Source organism: Eurosta solidaginis, chromosome 1 (assembly GCF_040869045.1).
Source record: "Eurosta solidaginis isolate ZX-2024a chromosome 1, ASM4086904v1, whole genome shotgun sequence".
Lineage (NCBI taxonomy): Eukaryota > Metazoa > Arthropoda > Insecta > Diptera > Tephritidae > Eurosta > Eurosta solidaginis.
Genome location: NC_090319.1, coordinates 23634240 through 23657259, shown reverse-complemented (window position 1 = coordinate 23657259; position 23020 = coordinate 23634240). Strand labels below are relative to the sequence as shown.

General features: G+C 41.5%; 2 protein-coding genes across 2 annotated transcripts in view; both read left to right on the top strand.

Annotated features, from left to right (window-relative positions):
- The window catches only part of LOC137250365 (protein SHQ1 homolog), a 69806-nt gene that overhangs the window by 31454 nt on the left and 15332 nt on the right, over window positions 1–23020 (top strand). The gene's annotated exons all lie outside the window — the stretch shown is intronic.
- On the top strand, window positions 1112–2507 carry LOC137250371 (casein kinase I-like). The gene has a single exon (XM_067783029.1). The coding sequence runs from the start codon at window positions 1253–1255 to the stop codon at window positions 2303–2305; it is 1053 nt and encodes a 350-aa protein (XP_067639130.1). The 5' UTR covers window positions 1112–1252; the 3' UTR covers window positions 2306–2507.

Genomic DNA, 23020 nt, shown 5'->3' with positions numbered 1-23020 from the left:
TTTGCGTGAATAAAGAAACTAATATTTCTCTATACATATTATAGTATGCATACCATTGTGAATGAAAGTGTGATATCTTCTGCATAAACGTCAAAATTCCAAAGTGATTGGATCACCTGATTTGTATTTGACTATCGCTGTCTCATTCTGTCTTTCTATCACCCGCTGAAGATAGGCGCTGAAGAACAGCCTGTCAGGCAGTTGACAGATAAGATAACACACTTAGTCATCATTCACAATGATGCATACATAAAACCAGTGCGCTGTTGCATTTTATCAGAGTTGCCAAAGTAAAATTTTATTATTAGTTATTTGCATGCAATATTTTACTTTTGGCAACTCGGTTCGATCGTCATCGTGTCGTGATCACTGTCGTTAAAAAACGAGCTATGTTCGGCTGATGGTGGTCCGCAAACGCATTGCAAAGGAGTATTGTTGGAGTACTCCAACATGAAGAAAATGGAACACATAATTCAACAATTTTTGCAGGGAATGCTCTGGATCATTGAGACTTGAGAAGCAGATGTCGTGAAATTTTCACACACGTGAAATGTGATAGGCAGATGTCGCCGCTGTTTTTCATTTAACTCATACGGCGAAAGGCTAAGCAACGACATCTATTTTTAAAAAAGTAGGTATATTAAAGGCCGCGTTGCCAACCTAAAAATAAGTAATTAACAAATTATCTGGCTCACAAATTGAACCAGACTTCTATCTGGATTTATCTGGCTCAAATCGTTGTTGGTGCATTTACATGAAAATTATTTATCTGGCTCAGGATTTTGCCACCGGATGATAGCCATTGTTTACGAATTTAGAAACAATGAGAATGGCAAATACGAACGTGTATGAAATGTAATGTCAAAACGTATATGCACATGGTTGTATTTATATGCACGAACATTCTTTAAAATCTCATGAAATTGTTAAAATAAAGTTCAAAAACTAATGATAAAAACTTTAATATAAATAAAAAGATTATTTTAATAACAACAAAACCGCCTTATATATTCTATATATATATCAATTGGTAAGGATTACCTCACTTTAAAATTTAAGCTAAATAATCTAAAGTTTGTTTTTGAAACTGGGCCGAAAACTGTGCGTGCGAATGTGCGCATTTCACCGATCAGCTGTTAGTTGCGGTACTTGGTAAAATTTACTATGGATACAATGGTATAAATTTTGTATTCTGAAAAATTATAAAAAAAATTTTAAAACTTATTGAAAACGCATTTTATGTGGATGAATAATGAATAAGGATATGGTAATAAGAGTCGGATTTGTGAAAGTGCCGCGCATGAAGGAAAATCGGTCGGAAATAAAATTTGCTGAAAAATACAGAATAATACGAAAAATAGGTAGTGGAGCGCAAGGAGACATTTATCTTGGAATGTGCATACAAAGTGGTGAGGAAGTCGCAATTAAAATCGAGAAAACAAATGCGACACATCCTCAACTTTTGCACGAAGCAAAACTCTATAAAATTTTACGTGGATGTGTTGGCATACCCAGGATCCGACATCACGGAAAAGAAAAAAAATTTAACTTTTTGGTCATGGATTTACTCGGGCCCTCTCTGGAGGATTTGTTCAATTCTTGCAAACGCCATTTTACTATTAAAACGGTGCTAATGCTAGTGGATCAAATGATTGCGCGCCTTCATTGCATCCATATTAATGGCATTATTCATAGAGATATTAAACCCGATAACTTTCTTATGGGCATAGAACCGCATCGCAAAATACCATTTTTAATTGACTTTGGAGTGGCCAATAAATATTATTACTCAGGTTCCCGCATTCATATACCGTACCGTGAGGAGAAAAACTTTGTAGGAACAGCACGCTATGCTTCAATAAACGCCCATTTAGGCATTGAGCAATCTAGAAGAGATGATATGGAATCACTAGGCTATGTAATGATATACTTCCTACGCGGCGTTTTGCCTTGGCAAGGTATGAAGGCAAATAACAAGCAACAAAAGCGTGAAACAATTTCGGAAAAGAAAATGTCTACCCCTATTGAAGTTCTTTGCGAAGGATTTCCAGAAGAATTCTTATGGTATCTGCATTACTGCCGTAATTTGAACTATGAGGAACGACCTGATTATATCAATCTTCGACAGCATTTTAGGATTCTGTCCAGTAAATTGAACCATCATTATGATTATGTTTACGACTGGACTATGTTGAAGCAAGAAACACATCAGGGCCTACCAAATCCAGCAATATTGCTCGAACAAGCTGAGTCTCATAACGAAAGTGAAAAGGAAAAAGGGAAGCAAGATGCGGAAAGCCCATGACAATTGATTAAATAAAAATAAGGAGATACTTGTGTGTTCATATGAATATTTTCTAGGAATATAACTGGAATTTGATCGTTATTAATAATACAAATGCATTTTGCAAACTTCATGAATATGCATACATACATACATATATAATTTACAATTAATACTTTACCCAAGTTGAATTATGCCAATAAAGACTGATTGTTAAAATAAACTAATCCTATATACATATACTAGATATATACGCCGCCGATAAACGCCTCCCCCGCATTTCTGTCGGCAATTTTCTACTGTTGTTGTATTAGTGCTTCGCCCCATCCAATAGGGCCCACAGGGGTGGACCATAATGAGAGGGGTGTTAGAGGCATTGGTTCCACAATACAGTTAAAGAGATGGTTGGCGTCATGTGGGTACACATAGCAAGCGGGGCATACGTTTTGTATGTCGGGGTTGATTCTGGATAGGTAACCTGTTACAGTACCCAGATCGAAATTGAGTGACGTGCGTTTCCCTAGGGAGATAGCGTTCCTCCTCCGCTAGTTTTGGGTATTGTTCTTTTAGTAAAGGATTCACCGGGCAATTCCCGGCATAGAGGTCTGACGCCTGTTTGTGGATTTCACTCAGGACCTGCTTGTGATTTTTAGCTTTATACGGCTGTGTAGTCAGGTGCCGTATAATGCTTAGGGATATGTCTTCCTAAGCCCAATGCTTGCCCAAGGACGCCCAGTCCCAGGGCTACAACAGCAGTTGCGTCCTGGCCTTCCTCAACCCAGGCGTAGTCACCCGTCGCTTACTCGCAGAGTGGCGACGTCTCCCCCCTATGCACTTCAGAATTCGGCAGTTAAACTGTAATGAACTAACTGGGAAGATAGATAGATAGATTGATATTTATTATTAATATGTTTACATATTTTTTGATTTCACAATAAATTTTAAATATCACAAATTCATTTTCAATTCACAGACGTGTATGATATATATATATATTAAGTAATAAAAAGTAAAAAGTAAGATCACGGAGATAGTCGATTTCATGAAGCGGCACAGTATCCGTATTGCTGCGATTCAAGAGACTAAGCTCACAGCAAGATCTGCACTGCAAACCTGTTCTGGGTATAATGTCCACAGAAAAAATCGCATGAGCGGAAATGGAGGCGGCCTCGCGTTTATCATACACTACTCTGTGCAATATCATATATTTGATCCTGGCATCGACCGCAGGGACAATACCCATACCGCCCTAATATTAGCGCCTTACTGGCAACAATCGCATTATCTTAGGCGGCTTCAATGCGGGTGGATAGTAGGGGTGAGATGTTGGCGGATCAAATAGAAGAAACGACGTTCTGAAACGACGCCAGAACTCGTAAACTGCGTCAACTGGCAGCGGATGGTACCATTGTCATCCGGCCACCTGCCTATACTTATTTCGTTCGAGCGTACCGCCGACTTCATCGTCACAGAAAAACGCACTTTCATAAACTTTTAAAAAGGAACGTGGGATGAATACAAATCTTTTACAGACAACCTCTTTGTTGCCCTCCGTATCCCGACTAATGCCCGCCAAGGCGGGCGTGCTTTCCGCAAGGCCATTGAATCCGCCTCGCCACGTTTCATTCCCGCCGGGAGAATTCCCGAAATTCGGCCCCACTTTCCGGCGGAGGCCGCAAATTTAGCGAGAGAACGTGACCTTATAAGACAGCTCGATCCAGGCGACCTCCAAATAAGGAATATAAACCAACGCATCAGATTGCTTGTGGATGAATACAAGCGGGCGAAATGGGAGAAGCACCTAAGAGGTTGTAACCTCTCTGCCGGTGTGGGTAACTTTTGGTCCACCGTAAAGTCTCTATCGAATCCGTCTAAGCACAATGACAAAGTTTCCATCGACTTCGGCAATGTAGTGCTGTAGGATTCGAAAAAATGCGCGAGCGCTTTGTGCCGTCAATATGTAATGCATTCTACGGTCGACAAAGATAGACGGAGGGCCAACAGACACGCACATAAACATAAATTCAGCGCGTCACCAATTACCATCACCGCCAGAGAGGTTGAAGATGCTAAACCATCCAAAGCAGTGGGCCTAGATGGCTTAGCCATGCCGATGCTTAAAAGCCTAGGGAAAGAGGGTTTCAAATACTTAGCACATGTCTTCAACCTGTCTCTTTCCACCTCTGTCATACCCGAAAAATGGAAAATGACCAAGGTGGTCCCACTACTAAAGCCTGGGAGACCAGCTAACATAGGAGAGTCGTATCGTCCGATATCTCTCCTATCGCCAGTAGCAAAGACGCTTGAAGCCATTTTGCTCCCCTACTTCCAAGCAAATTTGTAGCTAGCCTGTCATCAGCATGGCTTCAGAAAACTCCGTAGCACCACCACCGCGCTAAATGCCATCAGCACCCAGATAAATTGCGGTTTAAATCAAAACCCCCACAATAGAACAGTACTCGTAGCGCTAGACCTATTAAAAGCTTTTGATACGGTCAACCATGGTCATGGTTACTGCAAGACCTGGAAGGGTCCACCCTTCCCCCATGTCTTAAAAGGTGGACCGCAAATTATCTGGGTGGTCGGCAGGCATCGGTGCAATTTAGAAACGAAACATCAAAACCAAGAAGAATTAAACAAGGGGTGCCACAGGGTGGTGTCCTGTTATGTATGAAACGAGATGGCAGCGCCACGACAATCAATTATTTATATATACATCTGGCAACTGTGTTGCTAGAACATTCTTTACCTTCTTCTTTATTACTTTTTTATCTTTCAATTGATATACTTTGACGCATTAACTTTAAAATGTAACAATTAACTTATTTCATTAATTAAGTAAACACTCATATATAAAAGTGGTGTCAGAAGTGTATTTTAAAAATAAGCCTTACAACGGAGGATTTAAAAACAGTGTTGGATGCGCTAGCAGGAGCAATCCGAGGAGCTGTGGAGGAGGCTGCAGAGAATGCTGCGGCAAATACAAACCTAAATCGTTCGGTGTCACCCAAACCTCCACCGTTTAGTATTACGGAATACAAATCAGAAGATAAATCCTCAGCACAGGATTATTTCACACGTGTAGATTGGCAATACAGTTGAGCAAGGTTCCAGAAGCGGAACAGCACAAGTTCGTACGTGTACACATGGGGCAGAGCTTAATACAGCGCTAAAAATTCTTGTTAGCCCAAAACACCAGACTCGCTCAACTACAGCGAAATAAAAAATATCTTGATTCGCCATTTTGATGGCTGTAGGAATAAGTATGCAGAAAGTATCAAGTTCCGGCAAAACAAACAAGAAAAGGGAGAGCCGATTTGCAAGTTCGCACTTCGGTTAAGAGAAGCGGCTGTACACTGTGAGTATGGAGAATTCTTAGATAGAATGCTACTAGAGCAATTGTTGTATAGCGTAGAATCACGAGTTATTTGTGATGAAGTTATTGCAAAGAAACAAAAAAATTTTGCTGAAGCATACGAAATTGCGCAAACAATCGAATTAACACAAAACGCCACAACAGACGTAAAGTGCACAGAAGTGATACAAACAAGCGAGCCAACGTATAAACTGGGATATACACCAGTTAAAACAAAAAGAAATACAAATTCGAAAAACCCGAGTGGGGAAAAACCGATGCAGAGGGAAAAAGAGAAAGGGTCCAATTGTTACGGATGTGGGGGGCAGCACCTTAGAAAAGACTGCAAATTTAATAATTCCAAATGTTTTGCATGTGGAAGAGTGGGCCACATCGCCAAATTGTGCAAGACCAAATTAGATCAGATTTCAGAGGATGAATGTGAATCAGTTCAAAAACTAAACAGTGTTAATGCATGCAATGCAGTAGATAGAAAAACGATTCCTATATATATAGATGGGAAACAAATTCAGATGGAATTAGATACGGGTGCACCATGTGCAGTAATGAATTGCAAAACGTTGCGTTTGATTAAACCAAATTTTAGGTTGTTAAAGACAGATCGACGATGTACAAGCTATACGGGCCACAAGGTGAACTGCATTGGACGGGTCGTAGTAACTGCGACAATGGGTAAAACTTCACGACGACTTAATTTGTATGTCGTTCAAGGAGATTGTGATACCCTTTGCGGCCGAGAATGGATATCGCAATATAAACTTCACTGAACTGTTTTCATCGTCTAACCGAATCAATACTATAAATTCAACAGCACCAAAACTACCAATAAACCAACAAACGCGACTGCAACATCTCATTGCACGTTTTGAGGACATCTTCAGTACGACAGCTGGGAAGTTGAGTGGGCCAGCTGCAAAAGTAAAGCTCAAAGCTGGAGCAACACCAGTTTTCGCGCGAACGCGCGATGTACCGATGGCGCTGAGAGATGAGTATGCCCAGGAAGTAGATCGTAAAATTCAGTCAGGTTTTTACAAGAGAGTGGAGCATTCAGAATGGGCCTCAACAACACACGTAGTAGCAAAAAAGAATGGTGGTATTCGCATTACCGGTTATTATAAGCCCACTGTCAATCCAAAAATGATCATCGACGAACACCCGATTCCAAAAGCAGAAGATTTGTTTAATAAAGTGAAAAACGCTACAATATTTTGTCACTTAGATATAACAGATGCATATACGCATTTAACAATTGACGATGAGTTTGCGCATGTATTGACATTAAATACAGTGACGCATGGGTTAATACGACCTACTCGTGCGGTATATGGAGCAGCAAATATTCCAGCTATCTGGCAAAGAAAAATGGAGACTGTGTTACAGGGAGTCCCAAATGTTTTACATTTTTTTGATGAACTCTTTGTGTTTGCTGAAAACTTCGAGCAGCTACTGATAGTTTTGGAAACGACACTAAATCGCATTAAATCACATGGTTTGCATTTGAACAAGTCAAAGTGTGTCTTTGCGACACCATCGGTGGAGTTCCTTGGCCACCGCATCGACGAACAGGGCGTACATAAATCCGAAAAACACATTGAAGCCGTACTAAACGCTCCCAAGTCAACGACTTTCCAAGAGTTACAGCAGTTTTTAGGAAGAACCACGTATTATAGCGCATTTATTCCAGATTTGGCCACAAGTGCACGGCCATTGCGAGATATGCTGAAAAGAGAGACATTTTACTGGACTAAGGAGGCAAATGCAGCGTTTGCCCTATTGAAAGAGACGTTGGTTTCACCTCAAGTGTTGATGCCATACGACCAATCACTACCTGTACTACTGGCAACAGACGCGAGTCCAACAGGACTAGGAGCCGTGCTTTCACACCGTTTAGAGAACGGGACCGAACGACCAATTGCATACGCAAGTCGAACATTGAATGCTACAGAACAACGCTATCCACAGATTGACAAAGAGGCATTGGCAATTGTGTGGGCGGTTCAGAAATTTTTCAAATATTTAAACGCGCGTCATTGGACACTAATCACCGATCATAAGCCATTGTCACAAATATTACAACCTGACAAACCGCTTCCAGTATTATGCATAAGTAGAATGGCGAACTACGCAGACTTTTCAAGCAGATTTGATTTCGAGGTAGTGTACAAGAGCTCAAAGGCGAACGCGAATGCCGACTATCTTTCACGCGCCCACTTTCGGCCACCGAAATCATTACAAATTAAGCAGTTGTAGCAGACAGCCATGACGAATCTAGACGAATATGATGAGTTCGATCACTTCATGATTCACCAAATCAACCAATTACCACCAAGTTCAGAACACATAGCAAGAGAGTCCAGAAAAAATGAACGAATGGGTAAAATAATTAAACTACTGGAAAGTGGCCAGTGCTTGAAAAGGGCAGGGTACAAATCCCCAGAAGCCAATTATAAGTTGTCCACCGGATGTTTGACGTTCGAACATCGTGTTGTTATTCCACTAAAATATCGAAACAAACTGGTTGACAACTTACACACGGGGCATTTAGGAATTGTTAAGATGAAACAAGACGGCAAAAGGTGAGGATCATCATTGGGAATACCCCAAGGGACCACGGGAACGTATTCATATCGACTATGCGGGACCTTTCGAGGGAGCGATGTTGCTGGTAATCTCGGACGCATACAGTAAGTGGTTAGAAGTGAGAGTTACTAAGTTTTTAACAGCAACTACGACAATTGCGTTGTTGGACGAAGTGTTTGCGGTTTACGGCGTGCCGCTAACTGTCGTTTCTGATAATGGAACAAATTTCACTTCTGCAGAATTTAACAACTTTCTGACAGTAGTTGGTGTTAAATATCACATATATTCAGCGCCGTATCACCCAGCAACTAACGGACAAGCAGAGCGTAGCGTACAAACAGTCAAGAAATCATTGAAAGCGATGGGTACTACGAGTAGTTCATTAAAAACAAATTTGAATGAATTTTTGAGGCAATACAAAAACGCACCGCATGCAAGCACAGGGTCATCACCGGCACTACTATTTATGGGGCGACAGTTGCGCACAAGGTTGAATCTGATTCGACCAGAGGAAATTTCAAAGAAGGTAGAAGAGAAGCAATACGTAAAGCCCAAGAAAACTATTAGAGAGTTTGAACCAAATCAAAATGTTTACTTTTTGTATGGAAATCCACGAATTTGTAAGTGGCTCAGGGGAACCATAAACGCACGTCTACAGAACATTCTTTATCTTGATTTTAATAATCGGGGATTGCCCATATTGCTTTTTTTAATGTATGAAAACATTTATTTGAAGCAATTTTTTAATTTTTATAATTTATTTTTAATATATTTATTTATATTTTATTCTTTATCTTCTTTATTACTTTTTTATCTTTCAATTGATATACTTTGACGCATTAACTTTAAAATGTAACAATTCACTTATTTCATTAATTAAATAAACACTCATATATAAAATGTCCTATCCCCACTTTTGTTTAATTTCTACATATCTAAGCTACCGTCACCACCAGAAGAAGTCACTATCGTTTCATACGCCGATGACTGCACAATAATGGCCACAGGCCCAGGCCCACAGATCGATGAGCTTTGCAACAGAATAAACGGCTACCTCCCTGATCTCTCCAGTTTTTCCTCGCGAAACCTGGCATTATCACCGACTAAATCTTCCGCGACCTTATCTACAACATGGACGTCCCAAATGTCGACCATTTTGAACATCCACGTCGATGGCACTACGCTACCGACTGTCCTACACCCCAAAATCTTGGGTGTGACGTTTGATCAGGATCTACATTTTGGTGAGCACGCAGCCGTAATTGTTCCGAAAATCCAGAGCCGTAATAAAATCCTTAAATCCCTTGCTGGCAGTACCTGGGGAAAAGATAAAGAAACGCTCATTACTACATACAAAGCAATTGGCCAGCCGTTTAAGTGCTACGCGTCACCCATATGGTCGCCAAGCCAAAAAATTACCCACTGGAAGAAGCTACAGGCCTGCCAAAATACTGCTCTCAGAATCGCCACGGGCTGTCTTCTTATGTCCCCAGAACACCATCTACATAATGAGGCGAGAATACTTCCCATCAGGGAGAGAAATGAGATGCTAACCAAACAGTTCCTGTTGAATACCCAGAAACCTGGGCATCCAAGTATTTTGAGGAAATACGGCACCCGAGAACCCAGCCGTATGAAGCAAAAAAACACAAGCAGGTCCTTGGTGAACTCCACAAACAGGCGTCGGACCTTTATGCCGCGAATTGCCCGGTGAATCCAGTACTCAAAGAAAAGTACCCAAAACTTGTGGAAGAGGAACGCATACTCCCCAGGGAAACGCGTGTCACTCTTGCTCAACTTCGTTCTGGATACTGTAACAGGTTAAACTCTTACCTATCCAGAATAAACCCCGACATACAAAATGTATGCCCCGCTTGCAATGTGTCCCCACATGACACCAACCATCTCTTTAATTGTAATGTGGAACCAACGCCTGTAACACCCCTTTCATTATGGTCCACCCCTGTTGAAACAGCAAGTTTCCTTGGACTCCCGTTAGAGGATATTGATGACAATTTGTGATCGGTCGCGGCTGTTAGGTGGGGCGAAGCACTGCTACAAAAACAACAACGTGTCTGTTGGGATGTCCAGCTTTCTGGGTATTCAACAGAAACTGTTTGGTTAGCATTTCATTTTTCACCCTAATGGGTAGTACTCTCGCCTCATTATGTATATAGTGTTCTGGGGACATAAGAAGACAGCCCGTGGCCCGTTCTGAGGACGGCATTTTGGCAGGCCTTATTTTCTTCCAGTGAGTAGTTTTTAGGCTTGGCGACCATATCCATTTTGGGGACGCGTAGCATGCAATCGGCTGGCCAATTGCTTTGTAAGTGGTAATGACCGATTCTTTATCCTTACCCCAAGTACTGCCAGCTATTATTACGGCTCTGAATTTTCGGTACAATTGCGGCTGCATGCTCATGAAAATGTAGATCCTGATCGAACGTCACACCGAAGATTTTGGGTTGTAAGACAGTCTGTAGCGTGGTGCCATTGACGTGGATGTTCAAAATGGTCGACAGTTGGGATGTCCACGTTGTAAATAAGTTCGTTCAGGTTTCGCGAGGCGAATAAACCGGAGAGATCAGGGAGATGTTTATTTTGTTATGTAGCTTATCGATCTGTGAGCCTGGGCCTGTGGCTATTATTGTGCAGTCATTGGCGTGGGAACTGAGAGTGACTCCTGGTTGTGAAGGTAGCTTTCATATATAGAAGTAAAACAAAAGTGGGGATAGGACACCATCCTGTGGCACCCCTTGTTTATTCTTCTTGGTTTGGATGTTGCGTTCCTGAATTGCACCGATGCTTGTCGACCAGACATAACTTGCGGTCCACCTTTTAATAATTGGGGGATCCAGGTCTTGCAGTAATGTGCCATGGTTGACCGTATCAAAGGCTTTTGACAGGTCTAACGCAACGAGTACTGTTCTATGGTGGGGGTTTTGGTTTAAACCGCAATTTATCTGAGTACTAAAGGCATTTAGCGCGTTGGTTGTGCTATGCAATTTTCGGAAGCCATGCTGTTGATTTGCTAGTTCCAAATTTGCTTTAAAGTAGGGGAGCAGAATGGCTACAAGTGCCTTGGCTACTGGCGATAGGAGAGATACCGGACGATAAGAACATCCTATGTTAGCTGGTTTACCAGCCTTTAGTAGCGGGACCACCTTGGCCATTTTTCATTTTTTGGAGATGACAAAGGTGGAAAGGACAGGTTGAAGACATGTTCTAGATATTTAAATCCCTCTTTACCTAGGTTTTTAAGCATCGGTATGGTTATGCCGTCTTGGCCCACTGCTTTGGAATGTTTAGCATGACCGCTGGCATCCTGTTGTTATTGTTGTAGCAGTGCTTCGGCCCACCTAACCGCTGCGACCGATCACAAATCAACCGCTGGCATCCTCAACCTCTTTGGCGGTGATGGTAATTGGAGACGCGCTGTATTTATGTTTATGTGCGCGTCTGTTAGCCCGCCATCTAACTTTGTCAACCGTAGAATGTATTATATGTTGTCGGCAAAAAGCGCTCGCGCATTTTTCACATCCGAAAACACTTTACCATCAAAGGCGATTTGTCATTGTGCTTAGACGGATTCGATAGGGACCTTACGGTGGACCAAAGCTTACCCACACCGGCAGAAAGGTTACAATCCCTTAAATGCTCCTCCCATTTCGCCCCCTTATGCTCATCCACAAGCAATCTGATGCGTTGGTTTATGCACCTTTTTTGGGGGTCGCCGTGATCCGGAAAATGAGGCCGGATTTTCGAAATTCTTTTGGCGGGGATAAAACGAGCCCAGGCGGATTCAATTCGGAACGTTCACCTTGGCGAGCATCAGTCGAGATAGGGAGACATTTCTGGAATTCTTCGGGCGGCACGTTCCCTCTGGCGAGTTTCAGTCGGGATAGAGAGGGCAGCTAAGCGATTGTCTGTAAAGGATTTGTAATCGTTCCACTTTCTACTCGTCGTGCCGTTCGGACGTGTTTTAGTTCGCTCTATGAATTTTTATTTGTTTTCGTTTGGCTTTTTTCTGTTTATTTGTTTTTTTCTGCCAATATTGGCACAATGGACATCTACTGTGGAAAATATGACAAGTGCTTTGATCGAAATGAGTCTCTAATTGTGCCGTGCGGTCATAGTACAGGTTTTCAAGTATGATATGTATGAGAAGGAAACAATTCCTTTCTTTTTCTAACACACTGCCGTTTGACACTTCGGTCAGTGTCAAACTATTGTGGAACTCAGTGGAACCTGCGTGGAACATTGTTTGACACTGAACGAAGTGTCAAAATGACCGGGTTGCTGTCGTGAAAGCGACGCAGGGAAACAAAAAAGGAGCAGAATATGAGTTATGGGTTGCTGTGATGGTAAATTTTTTTGGAACGAATTTAGTATGAAAATGTACTGCACCTATATGGGTCCTACAGAAAATTATACAATAGTCTTGAATTGGGGTATCTAAGGACGCGTAGTTATTCCAGTATTAAGAATACAAACACAGGTGCTAAGTTTTTCTACACGTTCAAAAGTTCTCCACGAAAAACAGTTTGAAACCGGGGTCGACTGCAATAACCCGTCCAAAAATGTGGAAAGGGAAATGAAAAGACGCGTTTTGTCCTGATATCAATAGTCCAAAGGCGAAAAAGTGTCAAACGCATATTCCACATAGGTTCCACTGAGTTTCACAATAGTTTGACACTAACCGAAGTGTCAAACCGCAGTGTTAGAAAGAGACAGAAATTGCTTCCTTCTCATACATATCATACTTGTAAGCCTGTACCAAAGAGGATAAATATAATAAGAGCAAAGAGGATAAATATAATAGGAGCCGTCACTCGTTATTTTTTTGGCATTTACTCGATGTAGATTGTGAGGTAGTCGCTACTTTTTTTTTGGGCGAGATGTTTATAAATGTCTTCTATACATTTTCATGGGGTATTTGTGTTTATTTTTCCGACTGTATTTAATTAATTATTTAATTCTCTTTCCAAAAAACACGTTTGCATAAAGTGACAACACCGCATGGATAAATGGAAGGCAATTCGAAAATGCCCCTCATAAAACAAAAGTTGCGACTACCTCACAGTTTACATCGAGTAAATGCCAAAAAAATATCGAGTGACGGCTCTTATTATATTTATCTTCTTTGGTTTTAGCACACAATAAGAGCCGTCACTCGTTATTTTGTGGCAAGTATCTCGCTGGAAATTGAAAAAATTGATGCCGAATGTTTTCTGAGGGACATTTTTAATTGTCTCGCATTTATCCATGCCGTGTAGGCCCCTTGTGCAACTGTGATTTTTGGAAAGAGAACTAAATAAATTAATTAAATACAGTTGAAAAATAAACACAAATACCCCACGAAAATGTATAGAAGACATTTATAAAAATCTCGCCAAAAAAAAAAGTAGCGACTACCTCTCAGTATAAATCGAGTAAATGCCAAAAAAATAACGAGTGACGGCTCTTATTGTATTTATCCTCTTTGCTAAAACGTTAAACAATGATATAAATAGTTGCGCGCTCACACCACTTGCCGTGTCTATCATTGTGAATGATGACTAAGTGTGTTATCTTATCTGTCAACTGCCTGACAGGCTGTTCAATATGGCTACTTTTCAGCGTTTTGACAGGCTGTTCAATATGGTGGCGCCTATCTTCACCGAGTGATAGAAAGAGATACAGAATGCGACAGCGATAGTCATTTACAAATCAGGTGATCCAATCACTTTGGAATTTTGACGTTTATGCAGAAGATATGACAGTCATCATTCACAATGGTGTCTATATCTGCTCTCGTTCAGCCAATTCAGCAATGCATGCAATGCCATTTAGTTGCTCGATCACCTGTTTTCGCAAGCTCATATACATTGCCTTCTAAAGCTAATCAGCGTTGCCATATTTTTTTTTCCAAGTCGTCAGACGCCGCCCAAAAAATTGTTAAAAATCGTCATATCTATAGCAACAACCAATAACAACCAAAGTTGTGTTAGGAAACCAAAATGAGATCGCCGAATTTCATTCAACAATATTAACTTTATAAGCGCTTTTCTGAGAATTATCTTTGATTGTTATTTTTTTTTGCCAGATACAACATATAAAATCGTTTTCAATTCATTTCGTTTTATTGTGTAAATAACAAAAACGTTTTAAAAGATAAATTTTGTATTACATACAAAAGGTACTTGTTTTCAGTCATTTTAACAATAATTATTATTTTTTCTTTGAGCTCGAATCAAACCTATATCATTTTACTTTCTTAGTTATACATTTTTGCGTTAATTTTTTTAGCATATTTATTTGCGCTTCAATATTATGACAGGAAAAGTTATTCAATTTTAAATAATCTTGGGCTAGTAATATTCCTTTTAATGTATCAGTTTCCAGACGGTTTCGGATTTTTGTTTTGTTTAAATTTATTTTAGAAAAAATTTGTTCTACATTCGCTGAAGAATGTGGCAAGCACATTAGATCTGCAACGATTGAACATAAATTAGAAAAGGCGTATGTAGAGTCAGCTCTTTTGATAGTAGAAGTAGTTTTCAGAAAAACTTCTGGAGGAACCTTTGAAATATCTTCAAAATAGAGGAACTGCGGAATTTGTGGTATAGCGTTTAGTTTTGGGGTAATTTTGGCTTAACCAAAAGTCCAGTTCACCTCTCTTTCGTCACATTTTGTTTGCTAAAATATCATCTATAGCATACTTTATCAAAAGTTGTATACCACCAACAGTTTACAAATTATAAGACGAAATTGGGATGAGCCCGAAATGCCGCTGTCCCAAAAATTGGCGGGTAATGTGGTACGTAAACGTAGGCTAATTTGGTTTAATATACCATTTAACCCGAATAATAACCCGATCAGTTTTACTAAAGAAAATAAAATGCCTCCTTGGCTCGTTGATACTAAAAATGAATAAGTTATTGGAAACATCAAAATTGCTTAAGAACTATTAATATTAAAATAAAAATTGGATTATTTTTGGGAATGCAGACGTTATGAGCCCAAACCGTTTCGCACTGTAAACAAGCACTCCATTCTGAAATATTTCTTTCGTCCTTCCATAACTTTGCGCAAAATGAGCAAATTGCTCCGTCTGGAGGCATTTCAACAAAATCCCCTTGATTCGATTCTGCGTAGACGACGCTTACTTCGGAGTCACTGGTTAATTCTTCACATTCAGCTTTTATAGCTTTCGCTGCTGATTTTTTGATGGTTCCTTTTCTTTTTTAATTTTTGGCTTCACTTTTTCCCGGATCTTCCGAAAGCTTTCTTCCAACTGATTCTTATATGGTGATTTTGTTAATACTGTAGCTTTTGACTTTCTTCCTCTTCCGGTAGCAACCGGCTTTCTAATCTTTGGCAATGGTCAAATCTGCCATGGTGAAACGACTCCTTTACTGGTTGATGCCACAGGTTCTGGAGAAGTCACTCGATTTGTATTATATGTCGGTGAAGTAAGAGTACGTCCAGTCTTCGAAGTTGCATTATTTTTCTCGGAAACTTCAGAGTTTTCGGCAGTTACGTGCTCATACATATTGTTAGCGTTAAAATGCGGGTTGCGGGTTGTAAGGTTTACTTACGCGAGGATTATAGCCGATTATAAAAAACACTTGCACTAGTTTTTCTTTGTTTAATTACTATAAAGAATAATCGGAAGTAGCCATTGACAGCTGACAGTCAGTGCTGCCAATGCCACTAATTGACGTTTGATATGATTACATATAGAGATGCCAATTAGGCGCAAATATGCCGGCCGCCTTGAACGACCGTTCAAAATTAGAAAAAGGTACAAAGTATTTAAAGTTTACATCAATAAAATTCAAAGTGAAAAAATGTCTGTTTTTGTTGGTAATAACGATAGCTTCGCAATAGGTCTTAGCAGCTCTCCTTCAGATGTTCGTAGGTTGACAATTCGTACGCGATCAACTGAGCCGGTATAGCTGTCGAGAACTCGACCAAGTTTCCATTTAGTGGGCGGAGCGTTGTTGTCGTGTATAACTACGACATCATCTCGTTGTAGGTTTTGCGTTGGACGAACCCACTTCGATCATCGCTGAAGATTCGCGAGATATTGTCTCGCCATCGCTTCCAGAATTGCTGTGATTGCTTGCCACCGCTGATGAAGGTTGCCCTTGAAGGGTTCTGTGTCAAGCTCCGGTAACCCCTTTATTGGTTCGCCGATGATAAAGTGCCCAAGTGTTAGCACTTCGAAGTCTTGTATGTCAGCATGTATCCAGCAGAGTGGTCGAGAATTGACGCATGCTTCCACCTCGGTTAGGACTGTTGAAAACTCTTCGTAAGATAGTAACGCGGAGTCTAGTACGCGTTTTAAATGATGCTTTATGCGCTTAATTCCAGCCTCCCAATAGCCGCCCATGTGTGGAGCGCTTGGAGGGTTAAAATGCCAGGTGACTTGGGTGTTGGCGAAGTAAGATGCCAACTTGTCGTCGTTAACGCACCTTTCACACGCGGCTCGTAGCTCCCTTTCGGTACCGACAAAGTTCGTGCCATTGTCGGAGAACATATGCTGAAAATGTCTTCTTCGGTTGGTGAAACGTTTGAATGCAGCGATAAAGCTTGCAGACGTGAGGTCTCCGGCCAATTCTAGGTGCATGGCGCCTGTGCTCATACATATAAATGAGCAAATGTACGCCTTTGTTGATTTCGCGCCTCTACGATGAGTAAATTTTACGTTATATGGGCCGGCAAAATCGAACGCACTTTGAAGGAAGCATCGCGTACTCGTAACGCGACTAGGTGGTAGATCGGACATCTGCTGCTGTAGCGGTTTGCGGTTCAAGCGTTTGCATCGTACGCAATGACGGTATGTACCCCGAACTAAATTGCGAATGCCAGGGATCCAAAATTTACGTTGTATAGCAGCTTGCATCATTTGCCGGCCAGCGTGCAGCATACCGATGAGAGTTTCAGCGGCTATTGCTTTAGCGAGCGGTGAATTTTTAGGCAAAATAATCGGATGTTTTATATCGTTCGTGCACGATGCGTTCTTAATTCGACCTCGTACTCGTATTATGCCTGCGTCGTCTAAAAACGGCTGATGACGAACGAGGGTACTACGTATCGGTATTGGCTTCCCTGACCTGCAATTAGAAATTTCTTGTTGGAAAACGTTAGCTTGGAAATACCTTACCAAAGATAATTCGGCTTTGCGGATTTCAGAGCATGTTAACGGTCCGGACAGCCGTTCGTGTGCACTCGACTTCTGAGCAGATATGCGAGCGTTGTTTATGAAGCGAAGTATTTGTGCGTTCACTCGTTTGAGTTTGTTGTAAGAGTGAAATTTCGGTAGTAAATCCCAATCTTCGTGCGTTTGCGTTACATGAGAACCAGCTTTGATTGATTTCAGTTCCAAATTCGTAGTATGTTTCACTATGTACTGCGTCCAAAAACGATCGGTTTCGGATAACCAGTGTGGCCCCTGCCACCATAAGCGGTGACCGAGGGGCTGTGCAGGTGTGAGAGCCCGAGAAGCGCAATCTGCAGGGTTATGCTCTGAGATGACGTGTCTCCAATGCGATGACGGCAAGACTTCTTGTACATCGGCTACACGATTTGCAATGAACGTTACCCAACGATTTGGATTTGATTGCAGCCATGCCAACGTTATCGTTGAGTCTGACCACGCGTACAGCTTTTCAAGTTTGTGACCAAAACTTTGTTGAATTAGGTGGACGAGTTTAGCGCCTAGATGAGCTGCGCAGAGTTCCAGACGAGGTAACGAAGTTGTTTTTAGCGGAGCTACTTTAGTTTTCGCAGCAATGAGCACGACGTTTATCTCGTCGTCCGATGACTGAGTGCGGCAGTAAATAGCCTCTGATGCGTCAGTGAAAACATGGAACTCTGCGTCGGCGTTTGGAGTAGTATCAAGCCAGCGATTTAGCTTGAGCGATGAAAGCATGGCCAGATCTTTTCTATGCGTTAACCAATCTGTAGCTATCTCAGGCGGAACTAACTCATCCCAATCGACATTACAACGCCAAATTCTTTGCAACCAAATTTTTGAGCGAATGGTGCATGGAGATATGAGGCCGAGAGGGTCGAAAATCTTGCTGGTATCGGAGAGAAAAATGCGTTTTGTTAATTCGCACTGGAGTGGCTCTATGTTGAAGGCTATCGCAAGAGAGTCGGTATCCATGTGCCAAATACATCGTAGAGTTCGGATATCGCTTCCAACAGACAAGAGATGGGACACCTGTGTAGACGCATACGGCATCTGTTGTCTCAATGGCTTGCAATTTGTTGCCCACTTCCACACTGAGATAAGACGTGTGAGATGTTACGTTGAAGCGCTGTCAGTTCTTGGAAAGAGTCGGAGACGGAGAGCAAGTCATCCATGTAAAAATCTGACGTAACGATATTTGCGATATTTTGATATAACGCGCCAGCTTGTTGTGCTGCGCGATCCAACGATTTGACAGCGAGATGAGAAGCGGATGCTACCCCATAGGTAACCCTTAATAGACGATAGTCGCGTATTGGCTGCGGTGAATGCTCACGCCATACAATGCGTTGATAGTCGACGTCCCGTTTATCGACGTAGACTTGTCGATACATTTTCCCGATGTCCGGAATTATACCATAGCGATGGGTGCGGAAGCGGACTAAAATCGGGAAGAGATCTTGTTGGAGCTGAGGACCAACCATTAGCACGTCGTTTAACGAGTGCCCTGACGACGCCTTCATTGACGCGTTGAATACGACCCTAAGCTTAGTAGTGGAACTTGTTTCTTTTACCACGGCGTGATGTGGCATATAGAATGCGGTTTGCGTTGTTGGAGTAGCTAGCTCCATATGACCCAAGTCAAGAAGCTCCTTCATAAATTTGCAGTACTCTTCGTGAAGGTCTTTGTTGGTGGCGAACCTGCTTTCCATCCGCAACAATGCCCGAACGGCTGCATTACGCGACTCACCAATCAACACCTCGGATTTCAGCGGTAAACGTACAATACATCGGCCGTCAGTTGCGCGCTGTGTTGTATCGTCGAATAACTTCTCACAATATAACTCTTCGGGCGTGTAAAACTTTCTAGGTGGTAGCTCTTTCAGCTCCTAAAACTTAGCGAGGAGGTCAGTTAGTTGCGTATTACAATAATGCGTTGAGATTACCCGGGGTTTTATTTGTGAGGGAGTCGCGTTCCCAAGCAGCACCCACCCAAACACGGTGTTCTGTGCCATCGGAGTGCCATTTTCACCCTTTTTTAGGCCGTCGAGTAAAAACTTGTCCATTTCGTCCATTTCAATCGTCCAATCAAGACATCGGACCAGGTTTGAAATAGTTAGGGTCAGCAAGCGGTAAGCCAATGATATGCGGCCACCGTGATTCGGACAAGGCGTTTGTTGGTAGGTCGTTAGTAATTTTAGATAAAATAAGCGTACTCACGTGAAATTTAGAGTTTAGTGACTTTGGCGCTATGGATAACTTGACCTCACCCTTTGTGCGACCTCCTTGTACGGATCCAATACCCGTGACGCAAGCTGATGACGTATTTCGTGGTAAACGAAGTCGTTGAACGCAGGGCTCCGTGATGAACGAAGCATGTGAGCCGTTGTCGAACAGTGTCCTGGCTGGCTGCCAGCGGCCAGAGTTATCTTGCAATAAAATGTCAGCAGTAGCTAGTAATACTACGCGTTCAGCATCGGCGTAGTGCGACGTTACGTTGTTTTGGACGGCATTTTGCATAGCAGGAGCTGCCTCGTTTGTATTGAGACCAGCATGAAGAAGCGTGTGGTGGCGGTGTTGGCATATGCGGCACGATGACGAGCTGCGGCAGTTAGCGAAAACATGTCCTTTGATTGTGGATAGCTTTGCACTCGCGTCGAGTTGGTTGAATTTTTCGCAAGTGTAGATTCGATGCTCACCTTTGCAGTATGTACACGATGCGGTTTTAGCGGTTTTTGATGATGGATGATTTTTTGGTACTAATTGGTTGCATGTTGTATGCAAAACGTTCTGTGCAGTTGTACGTGCGTTTGCGGCAGCGGGCACCATCTCCAAAGAGCGGGCTCGCGTTTCCAAAAAATCTCGAAGCGATGCAAACGATGGCACATCGTCGGCTACAAGGGATAATTCCCACTGTTTTCGCGTTTCATAGGCTAATTTCGAAACAGTCAAATGGACAAGCCAGTCGTCCCAAAATTCAACCGGGCGTTTGAGGGCAACGTAGCGCACCAACGTGCTGCAATGTTAATTTTAAAACGTGTTTAATTGCTTTTGCGGAGTCTTTCGATGCGTTTTCGATCGATGATAATGCTTTTATATGGCTGTCCACTATGATACGCATAACTTTATAGCGTGCTGTCAGCATATCCCAAGCTTCACTGTAGTAGCTGTCGCTTACAGCAAGACTACTAACTAATTCCAATGCTTCACCATTTAAACAATTGCGCAAGTATTGCAACTTCTGTCCGTCCGACAAACTTGCATTGGAATTCACTAGTGAACAGAATGCGTCATGAAAAGTGATCCATTTTGTTGGATCGCCACTAAAGGATGGTAACTGCAGCTTCGGTAGCGGCATGCGTGCAGGTGCAGTCGGAGTTACTGTAGGGGTTGGTTGCTTTTGTGGCGCAAGAATGCGCTTAAAATTTGATTTAGCGATCAAATACAACTCCTCACCTTGAATTCGTGCCTGCTCTTCTACTGCTGTGTTTTCGTCGCCACACGAAACCTCCACTTCTTCTTGTGCTTTGCAGAAACGTTCCCACTGCTCCTCTAGCAATTGCAAATATGTGGTTGCAGCCTCTGCATCGACCGCAAGCGAATCGGCTTTGCTCGATTGCAAATGCCGCTTTAATGCATTTAAAGCAGAATCACGAACTTTCAACGAAGACATTTTTTGATTGCGGGTTCGAATCGAGCTCAAGGCCTAACAATAATTTTTTATCATTATTATTGTTATGATAAATTTTTTCTTAATTGAAAAAATTTTTAAATTAGAATAGAAGAAAGAAAAAATTTTAGACACCTGCCAAAGCTCGTTGTATAGATCCATTTCGGGAACTGCTAAATTCCTTCATCGGCAACGTTTAGGCGCCGCTGCTATAACCATTCAGCCATCACAGCGGTTTTTTGTTTGTCTTCATTAATCCTACTTCTATTCTGTTTCGTACAACGAGCTTTGGCAGTTGTCTAAAATTTTTTCTTTCTTCTATTCTAATTTAAAAATTTTTTCAATTAAGAAAAAATTTATCACAATTGGCACGAAACAGAATAGAAGTAGGATTAATGAAGACAAACAAAAAACCGCTGTGATGGCTGAATGGTTATAGCAGCGGCGCCTAAACGTTGCCGATGAAGGAATTTAGCAGTTCCCGAAATGGATCTATACAACGAGCTTTGGCAGTTGTCTAAAATTTTTTCTTTCTTCTATTCTAATTTAAAAATTTTTTCAATTAAGAAAAAATTTATCATAACAATAATAATGATAAAAAATTATTGTTAGGCCTTGAGCTCGATTCGAACCCGCGATCTTAAAATCAGTAGGCCGATATAACAACAAAAATTGTGAAGACATTTTTTATTTGCGGGTTTTTATGAAACTTATAAAATTAAAGCGATGTGGACTGTATTTTGCGGAAATATTGCGCGATCCGGGTCGATGGACCAAAATGTTAGCGTTAAAATGCGGGTTGCGGGTTGTAAGGTTTACTTACGGGAGGATTATAGCCGATTATAAAAAACACTTGCACTAGTTTTTCTTTGTTTAATTACTATAAAGAATAATCGGAAGTGGCCATTGACAGCTGACAGTCAGTGCTGCCAATGCCACTAATTGGCGTTTGATATGATTACATACAGAGATGCCAATTAGGCGCAAACACATATCATTTGCAGCAATATAGTCTGCATCAGTAAATATTTCTATCGAATGGGTATACATATACCAGTACATCTGAAACCGTTAACTGCAACCTGGCCAATCTGAACCTTATAATACGCTTTGGAAAATAGACGAACTAAATCGAATTAAGTAACTTTTCGTCCATTTTCTCTCATAAAACGCTTCAATTCGTTACTGTAATAAGTCATGAGCGGTTGCATTTTATGAGTGGAATGTGGAGGCAATGATATCATCACCACTCCGTTTTCACGAGCTAAGTTGATCACTTCAATATTTATTACTGTAGTGTCCATCTAAAATCAACATTACTGGATCTTCTTTCGTTGGTTTTGTGAGTTCAAGAATTGCAGAAATCATTGTGAATATGTCAAGAAGCTGCACCCAACCTGATAAGTGTCAAGAAGATCGAGAGCCAGGTGGCGCATTTTTCATGAGCTGGTCGTTGTGATTTTTCCAAGGAAAAGTGAAGGGGCCACAAAATTTCCAGAAGCTCTCATGCCACTTATCACAATACGCGTTTTACCTTTCTTACCAATGACTTTTGAAAATTTGGTTTGCACAACAGAAAGCCCCGTCTCATCTACATTATAAATGTGAGTGGCTGAAAATGTATGCTTCTCAAACTCTTCCTCAAGCAAATCAAAAGACATATTTACATTTTCTTTATTGATATCTTTTGATCTGTCAAACGAAGTTCCAGTAGGAGAACGGATACCTAACTTGTCCTTGTGGCGTTTACAGAAAGTATTAAGCCGGTCTTTACCGGCGCAACTATGTAGAATAGAAAACGGATTTGGAATGTTGGCTGAAATCGTAATTTTTCGGGAATAAAAACGATGTTTCAAACTATAGGCCCATTGCTAAACTTACTGTTTGTTCGGAACTTTTCGAAAAAATAATAAAAGATAAACTATCCTA